This window comes from Tribolium castaneum, chromosome 6, assembly GCF_031307605.1.
Source record: "Tribolium castaneum strain GA2 chromosome 6, icTriCast1.1, whole genome shotgun sequence".
Lineage (NCBI taxonomy): Eukaryota > Metazoa > Arthropoda > Insecta > Coleoptera > Tenebrionidae > Tribolium > Tribolium castaneum.
In genome coordinates this window covers 2,995,491-3,011,828 of record NC_087399.1, presented here as the reverse complement: position 1 = coordinate 3,011,828, position 16,338 = coordinate 2,995,491, and the positions used below count along the sequence as shown (strand labels likewise).

The 16,338-nt window shown below is 32.7% G+C and overlaps 3 protein-coding genes and 2 non-coding genes across 6 annotated transcripts; 2 read left to right on the top strand and 3 right to left on the bottom strand.

The window, feature by feature from the left end:
• Positions 1–1,664: 1,664 nt before the first annotated feature.
• On the bottom strand, positions 1,665–2,632 carry LOC103314028 (hypothetical protein). Its single transcript, XR_010334571.1, has 2 exons — positions 2,445–2,632; positions 1,665–2,395 (listed from the first exon to the last, which is right to left on the bottom strand). It is a non-coding gene; the product is annotated as a hypothetical protein (transcript).
• A 1,163-nt stretch (positions 2,633–3,795) lies between these two features.
• On the top strand, positions 3,796–6,654 carry LOC100142097 (uncharacterized). 2 transcript variants are annotated; one of them, XM_001814114.4, is made up of 4 exons: positions 3,796–3,990; positions 4,120–4,245; positions 4,297–5,937; positions 6,260–6,654. In XM_001814114.4, the coding sequence occupies exons 1-3, from the start codon at positions 3,936–3,938 to the stop codon at positions 4,482–4,484; spliced, it is 369 nt and encodes a 122-aa protein (XP_001814166.2). In that variant the 5' UTR covers positions 3,796–3,935; the 3' UTR covers positions 4,485–5,937; positions 6,260–6,654. The 2 variants fall into 2 exon arrangements, with proteins under 2 accessions (XP_001814166.2, XP_976424.2); XM_971331.5 differs by lacking the exons at positions 3,796–3,990; positions 4,120–4,245 and having other exon boundaries at positions 5,696–5,937.
• Positions 6,655–6,738: 84 nt separating this feature from the next.
• On the top strand, positions 6,739–7,408 carry LOC103314029 (uncharacterized). Its single transcript, XM_008198751.3, has 3 exons — positions 6,739–6,898; positions 6,940–7,053; positions 7,098–7,408. Exons 1-3 carry the CDS (start codon positions 6,841–6,843, stop codon positions 7,286–7,288), a joined length of 363 nt encoding a protein of 120 aa, XP_008196973.2. The 5' UTR covers positions 6,739–6,840; the 3' UTR covers positions 7,289–7,408.
• A 3,655-nt stretch (positions 7,409–11,063) lies between these two features.
• On the bottom strand, positions 11,064–11,847 carry LOC103314030 (uncharacterized). The gene is made up of 3 exons (XR_010334554.1): positions 11,575–11,847; positions 11,355–11,474; positions 11,064–11,306 (listed from the first exon to the last, which is right to left on the bottom strand). It is a non-coding gene; the product is annotated as an uncharacterized LOC103314030 (transcript).
• Positions 11,848–14,516: 2,669 nt separating this feature from the next.
• Positions 14,517–15,542, bottom strand: LOC662490 (uncharacterized). Its single transcript, XM_968582.5, has 3 exons — positions 15,383–15,542; positions 14,910–15,128; positions 14,517–14,859 (listed from the first exon to the last, which is right to left on the bottom strand). Exons 1-3 carry the CDS (start codon positions 15,432–15,434, stop codon positions 14,660–14,662), a joined length of 471 nt encoding a protein of 156 aa, XP_973675.2. The 5' UTR covers positions 15,435–15,542; the 3' UTR covers positions 14,517–14,659.
• Between the last annotated feature and the right edge of the window lie 796 nt (positions 15,543–16,338).

Sequence of the window (16,338 nt, the reverse complement as noted above, 5' to 3'; positions counted from 1 at the left end):
AATATTCCGGAAACTGATTCTCGGCTATAATCCTTTAAATAAAAAATAACATATTTTATCAACTTTCTTATTTTAAATGGAAAGCGTTTTTTTTACTACGTGATTAGATTACTCTAGTTATTCTAAAAAAGTTTTCATAAGCTTGCCCTATAGCTAGATCTAGCCGTTTTCGAGATATTTAAAGTTTTTTGAATTTTCTTAATTTTTACCTTTTACTTAAAAAATCGGTAAGGCTCTTATTTTTCGGAATTTCAATATCGTATTTGTAAAACTACAAAATAAAGCCTACATTTGTCCTTTATTGTGTCCAGAATTCCAAAAAAAAAAAGAAAATAAACTCCAAAATTTTAAGCTTAACTTTAGACAGCTACCCATAACATATTTTCTGTACTAGCGCAGTTTTTTGAATTTTTGAAAATTTCTTACGAACTATGACTATTTTTGAAAGGTTTCTCAAAAAACTTTGCTGGTTAAACAAATGACAAATTTCGTTAAAAATCTGTCCCATCAAAATAAAATAAACTAACTGAATTTTGGTATTAAAAAATCTTATACATATCAAAATTTTTTTTTCGTGTTATTATTAAACTATTAAACACAAGTATCGGGATGTTAATACAGATCGATGCAGAATTAAATTCTCTATCATTTAGGACCAGTTTATAGAAAGCTCAATTAAAGTTAATTGCGCTGTTAAAAATTAACAACGCAAATAGACCAATCAAATCGGTTCAATTTGGCCACGTGATCACTTAATAAGGCATTTAATTCCGGATTAAATTAATGATCCTTAATAAGTGAAATAAAAATTGGGACATTACATTTGAAAAAAATAAGTTTTAAGTGTTTAAAGTTCTGGAAAATTAACCTTAAAAATTTATTTATTGTTCATTTTTTAGAAATGGAGACACACCAAAGAAAAGACCTAAGTTTCCTACTACTATAAAGGCCCCTTCAGCACACAACACCTTTTAAGCATTTTGACCTTGTTTTCAAAGGTATGTTTAAGAAAAGCAAAACTATATGGGCTTGTTCGGCACACACCATTTTTTATCAAACCTACCCCGTTTTTCAAGGTACCTTTGTTAAAAGTTAAAATTCGCTTTTTGCCCTGTTTTTCTATTGGGCCACTTGAGCACAAAAATGAAGTGCACACAGCTATTTTTTAAGGAAAACGCCCTGTTTTTCAAGGGTAAACAAAAAAGCAAAAAAATCGTGGGTCCATAGTGCACACAGCCATTTTTTAAGGAAAACACCCTGATTTTCAAGGGTAAACAGAAAAGCAGAAAAAATTGTAAAAACACCCCCGTTTTTAAGGTATATTTTAAAATCGCTTCGCTCATGAGGGCTTCTACCGAATTAACATTTTTTCAAGGATTTTGTCCTGTTTTTCTATTTGGCTCATTTCAGCACACATATGAATACGATTTCGGCCCAACAAATTCGACCAAGAAAATTCGGTGTATACCCAAACGGTATACGCTCCAGAAAACACCCCCGTTTTTAAGGGTAAACAAAAAAGCAGAAAAAATCGTGAGAACACCCCGTTCTTCAAGGTACTTTTGTTTTAAAGTTAAAATTCATCACATCCCTGTTTTTAAAGTAGGTATATAAATAAATTATAAAATCTACTTAAGTTGCAAAACAAATGAATATCTACTACATATTTCAACAAATATTTATCTTTATTCAATTTATTCAATTACAGCCAAAGGTTCCCTGAAATAAAAAATTGACCCTAAAACACTAACTTGTATTAGGTACCTAGAATATTAACGTCACTCTATACATAAAAAAAATGCCAATTCTGTCCATTTCATAATCAAATTTAAAACCCTGTTTACTAACTTACGGCTAGGATGTAATAGTTCATATAATACAATAAACAATAAAATTAAATAATTCTAGCATTCTAATCATCAATTGGTAAAAATTGATTATGAAATCAGGCCTTATTCTTGGAGATCCTCCTCCAACTTTAAATTAACCAAATTCTCCTCCACCTTTAAATTAACAACAGAATCACATCTTTTAATTGACATACTTGATGTTGGGGATACATTGCATCTACATCCGCAAGAGTAAATTAGTTCTATGAATGGGGGATATACACTTCTGGTTTTTTCAACAATCTCCGTATTGTTCGGCTTGTTATTCATAATATCCAACACCAGTTGTTCGCCATCCATCTGGAGATATCCTGCGTTCATATTCCTGGTATATCTCACTCTCCATCTACATTTTTTTCGTCCTCTACCTCTAATGCCAACAACTTCCTCCACACTAGCCGCTAAGGGGCATTGTCTTGTAAACAGATCAACGGCTGCTGCGTGCCTTGCTGCCGCATCCGCCATATCGTTGTCGTTACCTGGGCAATTGACGTGAACAAAAATTGCTAAAACATTTCGGTTCAAATTTACTTTTGCTGGTTTATATGCTCTTACCTTGTGCCATTGTTTCACGACCCACAAATTTCAAAACTAAAAACAGGGTATGTGGTATGTGCTAAAAATGTTAGGTTACATCCTTAAACATCACGCTGCGCAAACTCCATAGATCAAACAGAGAGAGCGAGCAAACTCAGATTAGCTTCCAGCTGGATGTATAACTCGATGGTGCTCGTTGCATAAATGACAAGTATTAATTCCTTCCAAAACTATTACGAAGTCAGTCCAGAGAGCCAATTTATTTAATACATTTTTCCATTTACATTATACAATAAATTATTCATTATTAAGTAACAATAAAAAAGGATTAATATCCAAACGGTATTGTATCAAAGTTTTCCAGGATAACTCTCTTGTCATAAACAAAACCAAATTCCTTTGTTTCTATTTTATTTAAAAGTTCTTTAGTTTTGGTATCTCTGGTAATTCGATTATATTGTGTACTGATTTTTTTGTCTTTGTATATACTATGGACCCACGATTTTTTTGCTTTTCTGTTTACCCTTAAAAACCAGGGCGTTTTACATAAAAAATAGCTGTGTGCACTTCATTTTTGTGCTCAAGTGGCCCAATAGAAAAACAGGGCAAAAAGCGAATTTTAACTTTTAACAAAGGTACCTTGAAAAACGGGGTAGATCTGATAAAAAATGGTGTGTGCCGAACAAGCCCATATAGTTTTGCTTTTCTTAAACATACCTTTGAAAACAAGGTCAAAATGCTTAAAAGGTGTTGTGTGCTGAAGGGGCCTTTATAGTAGTTTTCCTCTTTAAAATGAGTCGAAAGCGATTTCGAAATTTAAAAAAATGACAGTGTTATCTATTTTTAAATTGGAAAGTGCAAATCCAAAAAAATAAAAAACCTAAATATTTTGTAAACGGCTGACTAGGTATAACTGTAGTAATCCAAAAACGCATTAAAAAAACATAGCTCTTTATTTAAAATAAAAAAAGTTAATAGCGGCTTTCGGTATAAAATTTTGAAAATATTTTGATTAAAAAGCACATTATTTCTCATGCTAAATTTAGACGAAACAACTTCGATTTTCTTATTGTTTTTTTATTAACTATTATTATTGTATATTCCCATTTATTATTTGTATTACTTCTTATCATAAGTATTTAAAAACTTTGAATGCAATGAAATCTGACCTAAATCAGAACACTTAATCAAGCAGAAATATTTTTTAAATATTTCACATCCAGCAACACTCTGTAGATGTTCAGTAGGTGTTTCGGGCTAAATTGGTCACCTCCTTGACATCATTCGCCCATCACGTGTAAAATCGTGAATCTTTTCCTTTACTTCAGCGTTAATAAATCGCATTGGATTCGATAGCTTTCTAAAGTTGAGACGTGGAGGAAAATTAGCCACAAAACCGTTCCCCCATCACCAACCTTTTCAGTTTTGTTTGATCCAACAGACGATTTCGTAACACCGGCAGTGTACAAGTGTTCAAACTCAAACAAACACCAGAAATCTGAGCGAAAAATGGCAAAACTTTTGCTACTTGCTGTAGTCCTCATTGCGTCTTCGCTCCAGCAAAGTAAGTCAAAAAAAAAATAATTTTAGTGATTTTCTCACGCCCATTGGAACAATTGTTGTCTATTTATATCACATTCCGTCATGCTTGAAACTACGTACGCTACAGGCATTTGAATTAATTGAATTTCAGGCGAAGCGGCGATAAAATGCTACTACTGTATGGAAGCGTGCGAAGTTTCCAAAGCCGATTTTAAAACGTGCGGCCAAAATATTGGGCCATCGCAGGAGGCTGTGTGTACCACCGAATGGGCCAAAGGTGGGTGAAGCAATTTTCACACAACTTTAATTCAATTTTTCGAATTTTTAGACACCAAAGCCCGGAACATGGCCATCAGGAAGTGCCAAATTGTTTCAAAAGGCACAGAGCCTGCATGTCCAACGAACTCCGAATGTAAATCTTGCAAAGAAGAGTTGTGTAATTCTGCCCCCAGTCTCGCAACCAGCATGACTCTGTTTAGCGTCGTTTCAGCTGTTCTTGTTACCAAATTTTTGTAAATTAATGTTTTGTAATTTAATGTTTAATAAAATAATGAGTGGAATGTGGTTGATCCGCCTACGAATAACGTTCTAGAATTGTGCTGACCTTCACAATTTCTCAAAGGAGCAGCAGATCTCTGACTATTTCCTGCAACGTAAAATTCGCTTTGTGGCTAAATATTTTTGTACTTAATTAATTTCTTATCGCCTTTTTACTAAAAATAAACGTTTGTACACAACTGCTATTGTTCAAATGACTTTTACTCTCGCAATAATTTGTAGTACCAACAAGTCTACTCAAAGAATAAAAACAATAAATGGGGCGATGTTAAATTTTCGAGGTCTCAGCAGGAATTCATATTAATTTTTGTGATAGAATTTTTGTAAAAATCAACACTCAAAATGATAATTTTTATGTCTAAGTTTTACCAGAAAAAGTAATAAAACACGAAAGTCATAGGATTATTCTCAAAAAAATACAGTAAAAGTTCTTAACAACGGACACCGATGGGAATCTTGTCCGTTGTGGGAGAGGTGGAAGGTGGAAATTTTAATATAGCTTTTGTTACGTTTCTACAAAAATGTCCGTTGTCAAGAGGTGTCCGTTATTCGGAGGTGTCCATTAAGGGAGGTTTTACTGTAATCGCACAAAATGCAGCGTTTGCTGTTAAAATACTTTATAATTTTCTCTGCGTCGGTGATTTTTTTCAGATTTTTTTACAATTACTTATAATATATAAGTTAATATTATTAAGTAGCTGCAAAAAAATATTATTTCTCAGGTCCTTTGAGAACAATAGCTGGGGTTAAATGTTTTTTGTGTACAAAATGTCAAATTTTCCAATAAACGTAAGTTTGGTGGAGCCATCAGTTTTACTAAGAATTCTTTGTTCACAACATTGTTGCTTTAAAAAATTAATTAATGTTTGTATATGGTATTTCCATAACGTTATTGGTATTAATATTTTATGAATTAATTTTAATTATAAGGAAGAGTAGAAAACTTTAAAAAATCACATAAATTGGAGAAAAAAATGTAGTTAATACCAAACGGTTAAGTATTTTATTGTAGTTTTTTTGCAAATTATTTATGTGTCCAAAATCTCCTCTGATCATTATTAATACCTTCCTCAATACGAATTTAGACTTTTCTTGTTGGTTTTAACTGCAGCAAATAAAAGCCAATAAAGAAAATGTAAAATTGTGGTTACGAGATGGCGCTTGCAGTTGGCTGTGTAACATTGCAGACGTCGTCATAGTTGAATCTTATCGATTCGATTTTATTTGTTGCCTAGCCCACTACGATTCAAACAGTTGAAAAATCAGTCGACTACGAGTTTCCCAACTTTCAACAGTTGCAATAGTATTGACCGCCATTTTGTACCGAACTGACCGCAATTGTTGAAGAAAAACACCAACAAAATGGCGAAAATAACCGTGCTTTTCCTGCTTTTGGCTGTTATCCAAGCTAGTAAGTATTAGGTGTGCCGATCAAAAGAGAATTTTTTTGCGTTCCAATAGTAAAGCAGAGTAAATTTATCAATTTACCTGTAATTTGTTTATTGTTTTTGTATTTTAATACGTGGGTTGTATACGCCATAAACTGTTCATTGCATTTTATTTAAAATTACTTAAAATTATTTTAAATGAATTCGAAATTTTACAAATGCGGGAAATTCCTTCCTTCTTTTATCTACTTTATTAACAATTGCGTTGCCATTCCAGAGAATCCTTTCTTATCAACTGACTCGCCCACTATAAGTGTTCCAGAAGTAATTTCGCTTTCTCTGCAGGTCTGGCATTGAAATGCAAGGTGTGCGCCGACAACGATGGTTCCTGCAGTACTTTAAAGGACGAGACGTGTCCTGCAGGCGGCTCCGACCGGGAAGCGGCCTGCTTGATCCACATTTACAAAGATGCGGCCACCAAAAAAGAAATGACTGAGAAAAAATGTGTCAATCGGTTCAAAAACACCGGAAAGTACGACTGCATCGAAATCCCAAACAACCAACAGGTCAAGTGTTACACATGTGTTGAGGATTTCTGTAACGAGAAAAACTCAGCCACGAAATTCGGGGTTGTGGGGCTTGTCAGTCTCGTATTATCCATTTTGGTGTCCAAATTGTTGTAATTATGTTTGTAAAAAATATTTTGTATATGTGTATTTATTAATAAATTATACACTGTACTGTACAGAATTTTATTGAAGAAAGGGAGAGTTAGTCAACTGCGAAAGCAGATACGGCGTAATCTGGTGTTATTTATCGTTTGACTAATTTTTCCCGCGGCAAGCATTACATTGCGTCTAAAAATAACTTTCGAAGATTGTCAAACGGAGGTCAATTCGCGATTTGTTGCATCTTTAATCGTGAACATGTCGCCTCTTAACCCAATCATTTTGCCCCTCGTCCTGTTTGTTTTTTCAAGCACGAGTAAGTTGTGACAAGGTGAAGCGATGCTACGCCTTTTTAAGTTTTGGCTCTGATTTGCAAGCAGTGTAACATGGATTGTGACGATCCTTTGGACGAATTGTGTCTCGATCCTGGAGAGTTCCAACAAGTTGCTTGTTTGACCGAGAAGTTCAAAGGTTCGTAATTAATTACTGGAAAGTGCTTAATATTCCAATTACAGACACACGTAACCGGACGTTTTTCCAAAGGAAATGTGTGCTGTATGAGAGGAATACGAAATTTGAATGCCCAGATTATCCTCAATACACCACTATTTCTTGTGTGACTTGTAAAACGGATCGGTGTAATGGTGAAGCAAATTTTGGCGGAAAAATTCTCGTCAATATTTCATACGACAATTCCACCTCTTAGAATTATTACTTCATTGATTTCTTCTAAGTAAATTGTGATAAGGAATCGTATTACAAACACGCTTTTTCAGAACTCTGTCAATTTCAATATTTACATTGGCCAATAAATATTTACCTACTAGCTAATGCTTTGAATGTTTCATTTCCCAATTTCCCATCCCTTCCTCACCAGAAAAAAAATAATATTTCTCTGATATTTTAACAACTATTCTATATATTTCTGTCGTAATAATTGTGACATTTGAAAACACACTGTTGCATATTTAAAAAAACATAAATAAATAAAAAAGTAATAAACACAAAAAAATGACCGGTTGCAAATGTAAGTTACTTGCTATTCACAAAAAAAACGTTTAACCACTTTAGGGTGTATTTAACCACGTAGGATTGCATTGTCACGCAGATTACGTAAGTATGCAAAATTTCAATTCATTGGGACAACGAAAACCCTTTCCAAAAATATGAAACAGACAGACAAACAACAAAGCAAGTTAAATAAAAACTTTTAAAAAGAGAGTGTTTTCGTCAAAAAAAAATCAAATTACATCAAAAACTAAACAATATTAACTAATAAAAACTTAGCTTAAAAGCATCATCAGTATTAAAAGCTCGTCCAATATTCAAATATAGGGTCTCCTAATGAAAAAACACTAGGTATATTTGAAAATAATTTCAGTAAATGATGGATAGGTTTTTTAGAATTTTTCTGAGTGGTTGAGTCTTATTTTCAGAAAAGTGTCAACACCTTATATGAACAATTTTTCTAAAATCTTTTAATTTTCATAAAATTGTCAAGAATTTTTTCGATAATTTAGTTTAAAAGAGCCACTTGTTTTTTTCTCTGAGACAGGAAAAGAAATTAATTTAGAAATATATTTCAAAATTTTGGAAAAAAAAAACTAAAAAATATTGTTCAAAAGTTAATTTTTATAATAAATACACGACTGTTAGGCAACATTGCCACATATCATTTCTCTAAAATTCGTTATTTATCAATCTTTTCAAAACAAAATTTTTTTTTACTATTTGTACCATTATGTGTAAGCAATTCTCTACCACACTCCGTTAAGTTGGTGCGCCGATTTTTGAGCACCCGGTATTTTAATAATAATAATTTTAATAATTGTGAAATTTGAAAACACACTGTTGCATATTTAAAAAAACATAAATAAATAAAAAAGTAATAAAATAATAATGACCGTTTGCAAATATGTCTTTTGAAATTTACAAAAAAACATTTAACCTCTCTAGGGTATATTTAACCACGTAGGATTGCATTGTCACGCAGATTGCGTAAGTATGCAAAATTTCAATTCATTGGGACAACGAAAACCCTTTCCAAAAATATGAAACAGACAGCCAGACAACAAAGCAAGTTAAATAAAAACTTTTAAAAAGACAGTGTTTTCGTCAAAAAAATCAATTTACATCAAAAACTAAACATTATTAACTAATAAAAACTTAGCTTAAAAGCATCATCAGTATTAAAAGCTACGTCCAATATTCAAATATAGGGTCCTCTAATGAAAAAACACTAGGTGTATTTGAAAATAATTTTAGTTAATGATGGATAGGTTTTTTAGAATTTTTCTAAGAGTGGTTCGAGTCTTATTTCCAGAAAAGTGTCAACACCTTATATGAACATTTTTTTAGAATCTTTTAATTTTCATAAAATTGTCAAGAATTTTTTCGATAATTTAGTTTAAAAGAGCCACTTGTTTTTTTCTCTGAGACAGGAAAATAAATTAATTTAGAAATCACGATATTACAAAATTTTGGAAAAAAAACTCAAAAATATTGTTCATAAGTAAATTTTTATAATAAATACACGACTGTTAGGCAACATTGCCACATATCATTTATCTAAAATTCGTTATTTATCAATAACTTCAAAACAAATTTTTTTTTAATATTTGTACCATTATGTGTAAGCAATTCTCTACTCCCTTAAGTTGGTGCGCCGATTTTTGAGCACCCGATATTTTAATAATAATAATGTTAATAATTGTAAAATTTGAAAACACACTGCTGCATATTTAAAAAAACATAAATAAATAAAAAAGTAATAAACACAAAAAATAATGACCGTTTGCAAATATGTTATTTGAAATTCACAAAAAAACATTTAACCCCTTTAGGGTATATTTAACCACGTAGGATTGCATTGTCACGCAGATTACGTAAGTATACAAAATTTCAATTCATTGGGACAACGCAAACCCTTTCCAAAAATATGAAACAGACAGACAGACAACAAAGCAAGTTAAATAAAAACTTTTAAAAAGACAGTGTTTTCGTCAAAAAAAATCAAATTACATCAAAAAGTAAACATTATTAACTAATAAAAACTTAGCTTAAAAGCATCATCAGTATTAAAAGCTACGTCCAATATTCAAATATAGGGTCCCCTAATGAAAAAACACTAGGTGTATTTGAAAATAATTTTAGTTAATGATGGATAGGTTTTTTAGAATTATTCTTAGAGTGGTTAGAGTCTTATTTCCAGAAAAGTGTCGACACCTTTGAACAATTTTTCTAGAATCTTTCAATTCTCATAAAATTGTCAAGAATTTTTTCGATAATTTAGTTTAAAAGAGCCACTTGTTTTTTTCTCTGAGACAGGAAAAGAAATTAATTTAGAAATCACGATATTTCAAAATTTTGGAAAAAAAAAACTAAAAAATATTGTTCAAAAGTTAATTTTTATAATAAATACACGACTGTTAGGCAACATTGCCACATATCATTCCTCTAAAATTCGTTATTTATCAATCTCTTCAAAACAAAATTTTTTTTTACTATTTGTACCATTATGTGTAAGCAATTCTCTACCACACTCCGTTAAGTTGGTGCGCCGATTTTTGAGCACCCGGTATTTTAATAATAATAATGTTAATAATTGTGAAATTTGAAAACACACTGCTGCATATTTAAAAAAACATAAATAAATAAAAAAGTAATAAACACAAAAAATAATGACCGTTTGCAAATATGTTATTTGAATTTTACAAAAAACCATTTAACCTCTCTAGGGTATATTTAACCACGTAGGATTGCATTGTCACGCAGATTACGTAAGTATGCAAAATTTCAATTCATTGGGACAACGAAAACCCTTTCCAAAAGTATGAAACAGACAGACAGACAACAAAGCAAGTTAAATAAAAACTTTTAAAAAGAGAGAGTTTTCGTCAAAAAAAAATCAAATTACATCAAAAACTAAACATTATTAACTAATAAAAACTTAGCTTAAAAGCATCATCAATATTAAAAGCTCGTCCAATATTCAAATATAGGGTCTCCTAATGAAAAAACTAGGTATATTTGAAAATAATTTTAGTTAATGATGGATAGGTTTTTTAGAATTTTGGTTTCTGTCTTATTTCCAGAAAAGTGTCAACACCTTATATGAACAATTTTTCTAGAATCTTTCAATTTTCATAAAATTGTCAAGAATTTTTTCGATAATTTAGTTTAAAAGAGCCACTTGTTTTTTTTCTGAGACAGGAAAAGAAATTAATTTAGAAATCACGATATTTCAAAATTTTGGAAAAAAACTAAAAAATATTGTTAGTAAGATTTCAGTAGTAATGGAAAGCAAAAACTCAAAATCTTATTTTTCCTTCATTACGTCCATTTTTTCGCACTTTACGTTAGACAACCAGCAATTTTTTGTGTATTGTGTCGCAACAAAACCAATGACTTTGTAATACCACGAGTGCAACCCCGCCTTACTAATTAATTGGATGAATCATAGACGCAGAAAAACAATCATGACCTTTATCCAACCGATTTATTTTAATAATAATTAAATACAAAACTCAACAGTAGCGAAAAATTAATGGCAAAAATCATCAGGTACAGATTAATCCTGCGAGCGTTTCCAGAATTGCAAAAATCCTCGTGACAAATTCGGCACGAGAGCGTGTCGCTGTCTGGAAGCGTCGGACAGTTGAATTTTTCGGTTTTCCCGTAAACGGTGCACTTCTTGATGGTCATTGGTTCCGGCGTTCCGCCCACTGCGAGACTTTGCCATTATGTAACCCGTAAAATGGTACCCAACTCACCGTGGATTTTTTGCGTGAGACAGGCGCTGATTTGCTGAGCTGGGTCCACATTTCGGCAGGTTTCCTTCGCATATTTTGCGGTTTCGCAGCCGTTACACTTGTAGCAGTTCAAGGCATGTCCTTAAAAGTTCGAACTTTACAAGCTCCTTTTAAAAATGGCGCAGCAATGTTATGTAAACAAAGAACACGTTTTGTGACGCACTATTTCGAAAATACATACCGACGTGGATCGTTGTCAGAAGACAGGTCAGAAGGGCCGCACATTTCATTATTTTCCAACTCTTTGGGGGATTTTCTCGGGGAAATGAAGCCAACTCGCGTTTCCTGGTTCTCAAGATTGCCACTACTTCTACGGTCACCAACGCAAGGTCACATCGCACAGAGTGTGGTGGGCGCACCTGCTGAATTCGGTCTTGTTTCACTGAATCGAAGCTATTTGCCTCGTTTTCAGAGACGTAGCTATTTGGGTACTTGTTTGTTTGGGGAACCTTTCGGTGACCCCATTGCAACAGTTGCGTGCACACCTGCCTTCCTGCTTCAGCAGCGGAGGAAACGTTGCCTTTCGACCTGCGAGAGCTACGAGGCCTAGCAGGAAACTTATCGTTTTTGAACCAGTTTTTTGAACGGAAAACACGGGTTTTCGTAGAAAAAAATCGAATTATCAAAGTTATTTATTATTATTATTATTATTATTATTATTATTATTATTATTATTATTATTATTATTATTATTATTATTATTATTATTATTAATAGGCAGATTTTCTACGTTTTTCTAATTTTTTTCATTCTTTTTATTCAATTTTTCAAATAAAAAATACGTAAACTACGGAGAACTAAATGCTAGGAGGGGAAACGAGCTACAAAATAACTCAACTCTCTGATGTGATATCCAAATATTTGGCAGGAATATTGATCAATAAATTCGTAATGACCTGAGAAAAAGTGACGACTAAACTTTTCATGACGCACTTGAGAAAAAAAATTTGCGTTCAGTCCCATATTCTTTAAAATGCAGAGAATATGGATGAAGATACATAAAAAGTGTGAGAAGTTAAATATTTTTTTTCTATCTCTAATACCGGTGGTTCAGTTTCGGAGGAACAAACTAATTAAGAAAATTAATAAGAGATAATCACATAGAATTCAGCGTTTTTTATTTTTAATATTAATATTTATTTTTCTTATCAATCATGCATGTGAATTTTTATTATAATAATTGGAATTAATTGATGTTAGATCTCTGAAGTTTTTTTATACAGTGTGTTCAAAAATGGTTGTTCATCAAGTCGACTGTGGAATTTAATTTCGATGTGCGGTTACTCTTTTTTCGCATTTTCAGGCAAAGCTGTTTCAAATGTTTTTGTTTTGATTTGTGTTTTATATTTCCATGATTTTTGTTGTTGTATGTTCTCTTGTTTTTAGATTCGCACTCTTTTTACATTATTTTGAGGGATCTGTCACTTTGACGGCATTTACAATTTAAACTAAATTTCACAGATGACTTGATGAACGACTAAATGGGCACATTGTATTATTCTAAAACAAGCGATGGTTAATAATGACTGTCGTTTTAGATCCAAAAAGTAATTAAAATTAAATTTAAAAAAATTAAGTGAATTTTTCATTTTTGTTTTGTTTTAAATTGACGCTAAAAATCATAAAATTTTAATTAATTATCAACTTCAGATCTTGAATTTTATTAATAAAATTATTATTACATATTTTTAAATAAATGATTAATATTTATTTTAAGAAATTGTAGAAAAAAACCTGAAACAAATTTACACACAAAGAGAAAAAAAATATATACTTAATAGCGAATTTAACGCTGAAATCCGTTTAATTAGTTTGGAAGCGAAGAAGAAAACGCTTTGTAGTTCACAATCAAATTTGTTTAACTTTATTTCCTATACCCACTGCCTATCAAGAATTTAATGCTCTATTTGTATGCAAGAAATAAAGGATAAATCTACTAAGTAAGTAAATTATTTTTTAGAAAAAATGTTGTAGTGTATGTAACTAATGGCTAATAACAGTAAATAATTTCTGAAAAAAAATTCAAAGTAGATTGACACAATTTCATTCTTGGAAATCAATGAAAATATAATATTTAGGTTTTATACGGGGTGTTTCAGTTTGGTAATCGCCCCTTTAAAACTTTTTTATTATTTTTTTATTAAGATAAATATTTATAAATGAATTGATTACCTATTGGATAATAAAACCCTTAAGATGACATTTGGGATAATATAAATATTAGTTTAATTTGCGTTGTAACAATAATTTATTGTTTGTTTTTCTCGTAAACTAAATTAAAATCAAAAGTACGATACGAATTTCTGCAGATTTTTTATTTTATTTTAACAATAATTAACAAATAATGTTGGTATAGCTGATATAAAAGCGGATGTGTACTTGTTGCTTTTTTGCAAATATTCGGTATTCTAGAAGCGTTAGAGAAACATTCTGTACTTTGAATAATGCAATAATAAGTTAAATTAAATGAAAATTACAACTTGTTTCGTCTGTTGTAAAAAGTGACAGAAATATACGTGTACATAAAAAAAATAGACGAAAAAATATGTTGTGCTAAACCAGTTTTAAGAATAATATGTAAACTGTAAATAATGTAGTTCGTATTTGTTTTAATTTCATGTCCCAGTAGCGAGTGTTTTCCAAAATAGGTAATATTACCCTTTTCTTATCTTTCTTATGTATTTATATTTTTCTTTGCCGCACTTATAATTTTTCCGTCGTTTATTTTACGCAGAAGATACTCAATATTGAATAAAAAGACGACTGACACCAGGAAATTCAACCGTTTATTAAATAAATCAAGGAGAAGTCATTACAAAAGAATTTGTTTTGCATCTTCTTTAATTTGTTTTCCATGCTTCAGTCCAGAGTTCCAAAATTTTGAAAAAACCGAAAGATCAGAACGACAGAAACAAGATGGCGGTGTTCCTGCAGGAAAAATCCCTCCATCCCACATTGGACAGTCTTCACCTTTGCCACGCCTCATGACATCACCGTGTTTACTCACCTTCATATCGTCTTATTTCAAAACAGCAAAATACCGTCGCCTATGAACTTAATTAACCGACCTTGAGCCGCATGTACAAACCGCCTCCAATTAAGCTCGTGCGAAAAAAGACAAACTTACAAAAAACAAATCTATTTTATTGTTAAAACTTAGACTATTTACATTACGACCTTCACTACGTTTTTTGGTCACTCTGAAACACTGAAAAATACTTTTGTACCCGGAATCTAATTAAAACCACACATCGGTAAATCATCAATTATCTGCGGAGCGAGTAGAACACAGCCGGCACCAGCAGCACCCAGAGGCTTCCCCGGAGCCCAGCGGCGTGGTTGCAGCCGTCGTAGTCGCAGTACTCGCAGAACTCGATGTTGCTGTTCTTCTCCGGGCAGGTGCCCACCGCTTGGTTCATGGATACGGACTTGCATTCTCGCGTAATGATTTTCTTACCATATGGGACTGGACGTGGAAAACGGGTTGATTTTTACGCAAGCATGACTTTCACTCACCGTTTATAATCCTCTTGACGCACATTGGCTTCTGGTTGTAGATCTGACCCAGATTGTTCTCGCATTGCCGCAGGACGGGCATCTCGTTGCGCTGGTTCTGGTAGTTGGGGTTGACCTGCTGGTAGGTGTTCCTGAACTGGGAGTATCTGGTCGCGTTGAAGTGGTCCATGCAGGATGGGTCCAGGTCGGACGAACACGACCAGCATTGCAACGCCCAGCCTCAAGAAAAAAAAGTGTTACGGGACACACCTACTTTATTTTGTTGTTTAAATGCTGTTGCGCAACGAGTTGTAAATAAACATAAGGACGCCAAAACGCTCAAAACGTGATTTTGCTGCAACATAATGGCTCTGCTTCAACCTTGATGACTTTACGATGCAATTACGTCCATAAGTAATAAAAAAATACGGGTCTTGATTAAAGTAACAAAACGGCCCCTATTTCTCAGTTAATTAACAATGGGAAAAACTTACCGTTGTGGGCGAGGGCCAGAAGGACGGTCAAAGCCGCGGCAAAATAAACCATTTTCACAAATCGCACTTCACGAGAGGAGAAATGTAGTATGCGCCTCCAGGCCGTCAAATATTCGAACGCAAAGAGCGATGGCGGGTTTTAAGGTACCCCTCCGGATTATAATTCCCCTCTCCGGTCGAGTTGAATTATTAGGAATGCTGGTGGAGGGATAATGAAAATTCGAAAAGACGTGGGAGAATTTTATTAAAGTCGTAAACCGGCGAGATGATTTCATTATTTATCGTAAATGACGGAAATAGGCATTTCGAGTTTTCGGCCTTCGAAAAATTCCATTTTGGTTTTTGAATTCTTAGGTTTTTTGATGGCCGCGATTATTTGTGGTTTCTTTTTGTAGTGAATATGGAACAATGTCGTGCAATACAATAACGCTAAGGTAACACGTGTTTTCGTATAAAATGTGACCTTAGGTTGGCACATTATTTTACGTGTGTTGGATTTTTTTGGACGATTATGTGGAACTAGGCTAGATGCATGGTTTGTTTATGGTCGGTTTGCAGTTTTTAGGGGTCCGAAATTACAACACCAAATTCAATTTCAGGTTAATTCGGTTGACTTTACTCCTTCTAATTGATGATTAAATAATTGACCTTTAGATTAAGTTAGGTTGTCGTCTGGTGGCATGGAAGACTGCTTGGCTTAAGACTGTTTGATGCGAAGGTAGCTATTTCAAGGTTTTGTGAAGCAGGATCTCGGCATAAATTATATTCAGAAATGCGAAATTGTGGAAAAATTAAACAGAATGTGTTGGGCTTTGAAAACGGATTTTTAATGATTTTAAAACATAGAAGCGAATCAGTAAAGAACTATTTTATTGATAAAACACTTCTACATTTTTCTGCATTCTCTATTTTTTTTTACTTTATTCTTCTCTAGCTTTCTTTGGAATCTTTTAGGT

Bases quoted from the DNA above. Each gene is read 5' to 3' on its own strand.
- LOC103314029 (XM_008198751.3), top strand. From the start codon at position 6,841: ATGTCGCCTCTTAACCCAATCATTTTGCCCCTCGTCCTGTTTGTTTTT. The intron at 6,899-6,939 runs GTAAGTTGTGAC...CGCCTTTTTAAG, and splicing joins GTTTGTTTTTTCAAGCACGA to TTTTGGCTCTGATTTGCAAG. The intron at 7,054-7,097 runs GTTCGTAATTAA...TTCCAATTACAG, and splicing joins TTTGACCGAGAAGTTCAAAG to ACACACGTAACCGGACGTTT.
- LOC100142097 (XM_971331.5), top strand. From the start codon at position 5,889: ATGGCGAAAATAACCGTGCTTTTCCTGCTTTTGGCTGTTATCCAAGCT. The intron at 5,938-6,259 runs GTAAGTATTAGG...CTTTCTCTGCAG, and splicing joins TTTGGCTGTTATCCAAGCTA to GTCTGGCATTGAAATGCAAG.
- LOC662490 (XM_968582.5), bottom strand. From the start codon at position 15,434: ATGGTTTATTTTGCCGCGGCTTTGACCGTCCTTCTGGCCCTCGCCCAC. The intron at 15,129-15,382 runs GTAAGTTTTTCC...TTTTTTCTTGAG, and splicing joins TCTGGCCCTCGCCCACAACG to GCTGGGCGTTGCAATGCTGG. The intron at 14,860-14,909 runs GTGAGTGAAAGT...TTCCACGTCCAG, and splicing joins CGTCAAGAGGATTATAAACG to TCCCATATGGTAAGAAAATC.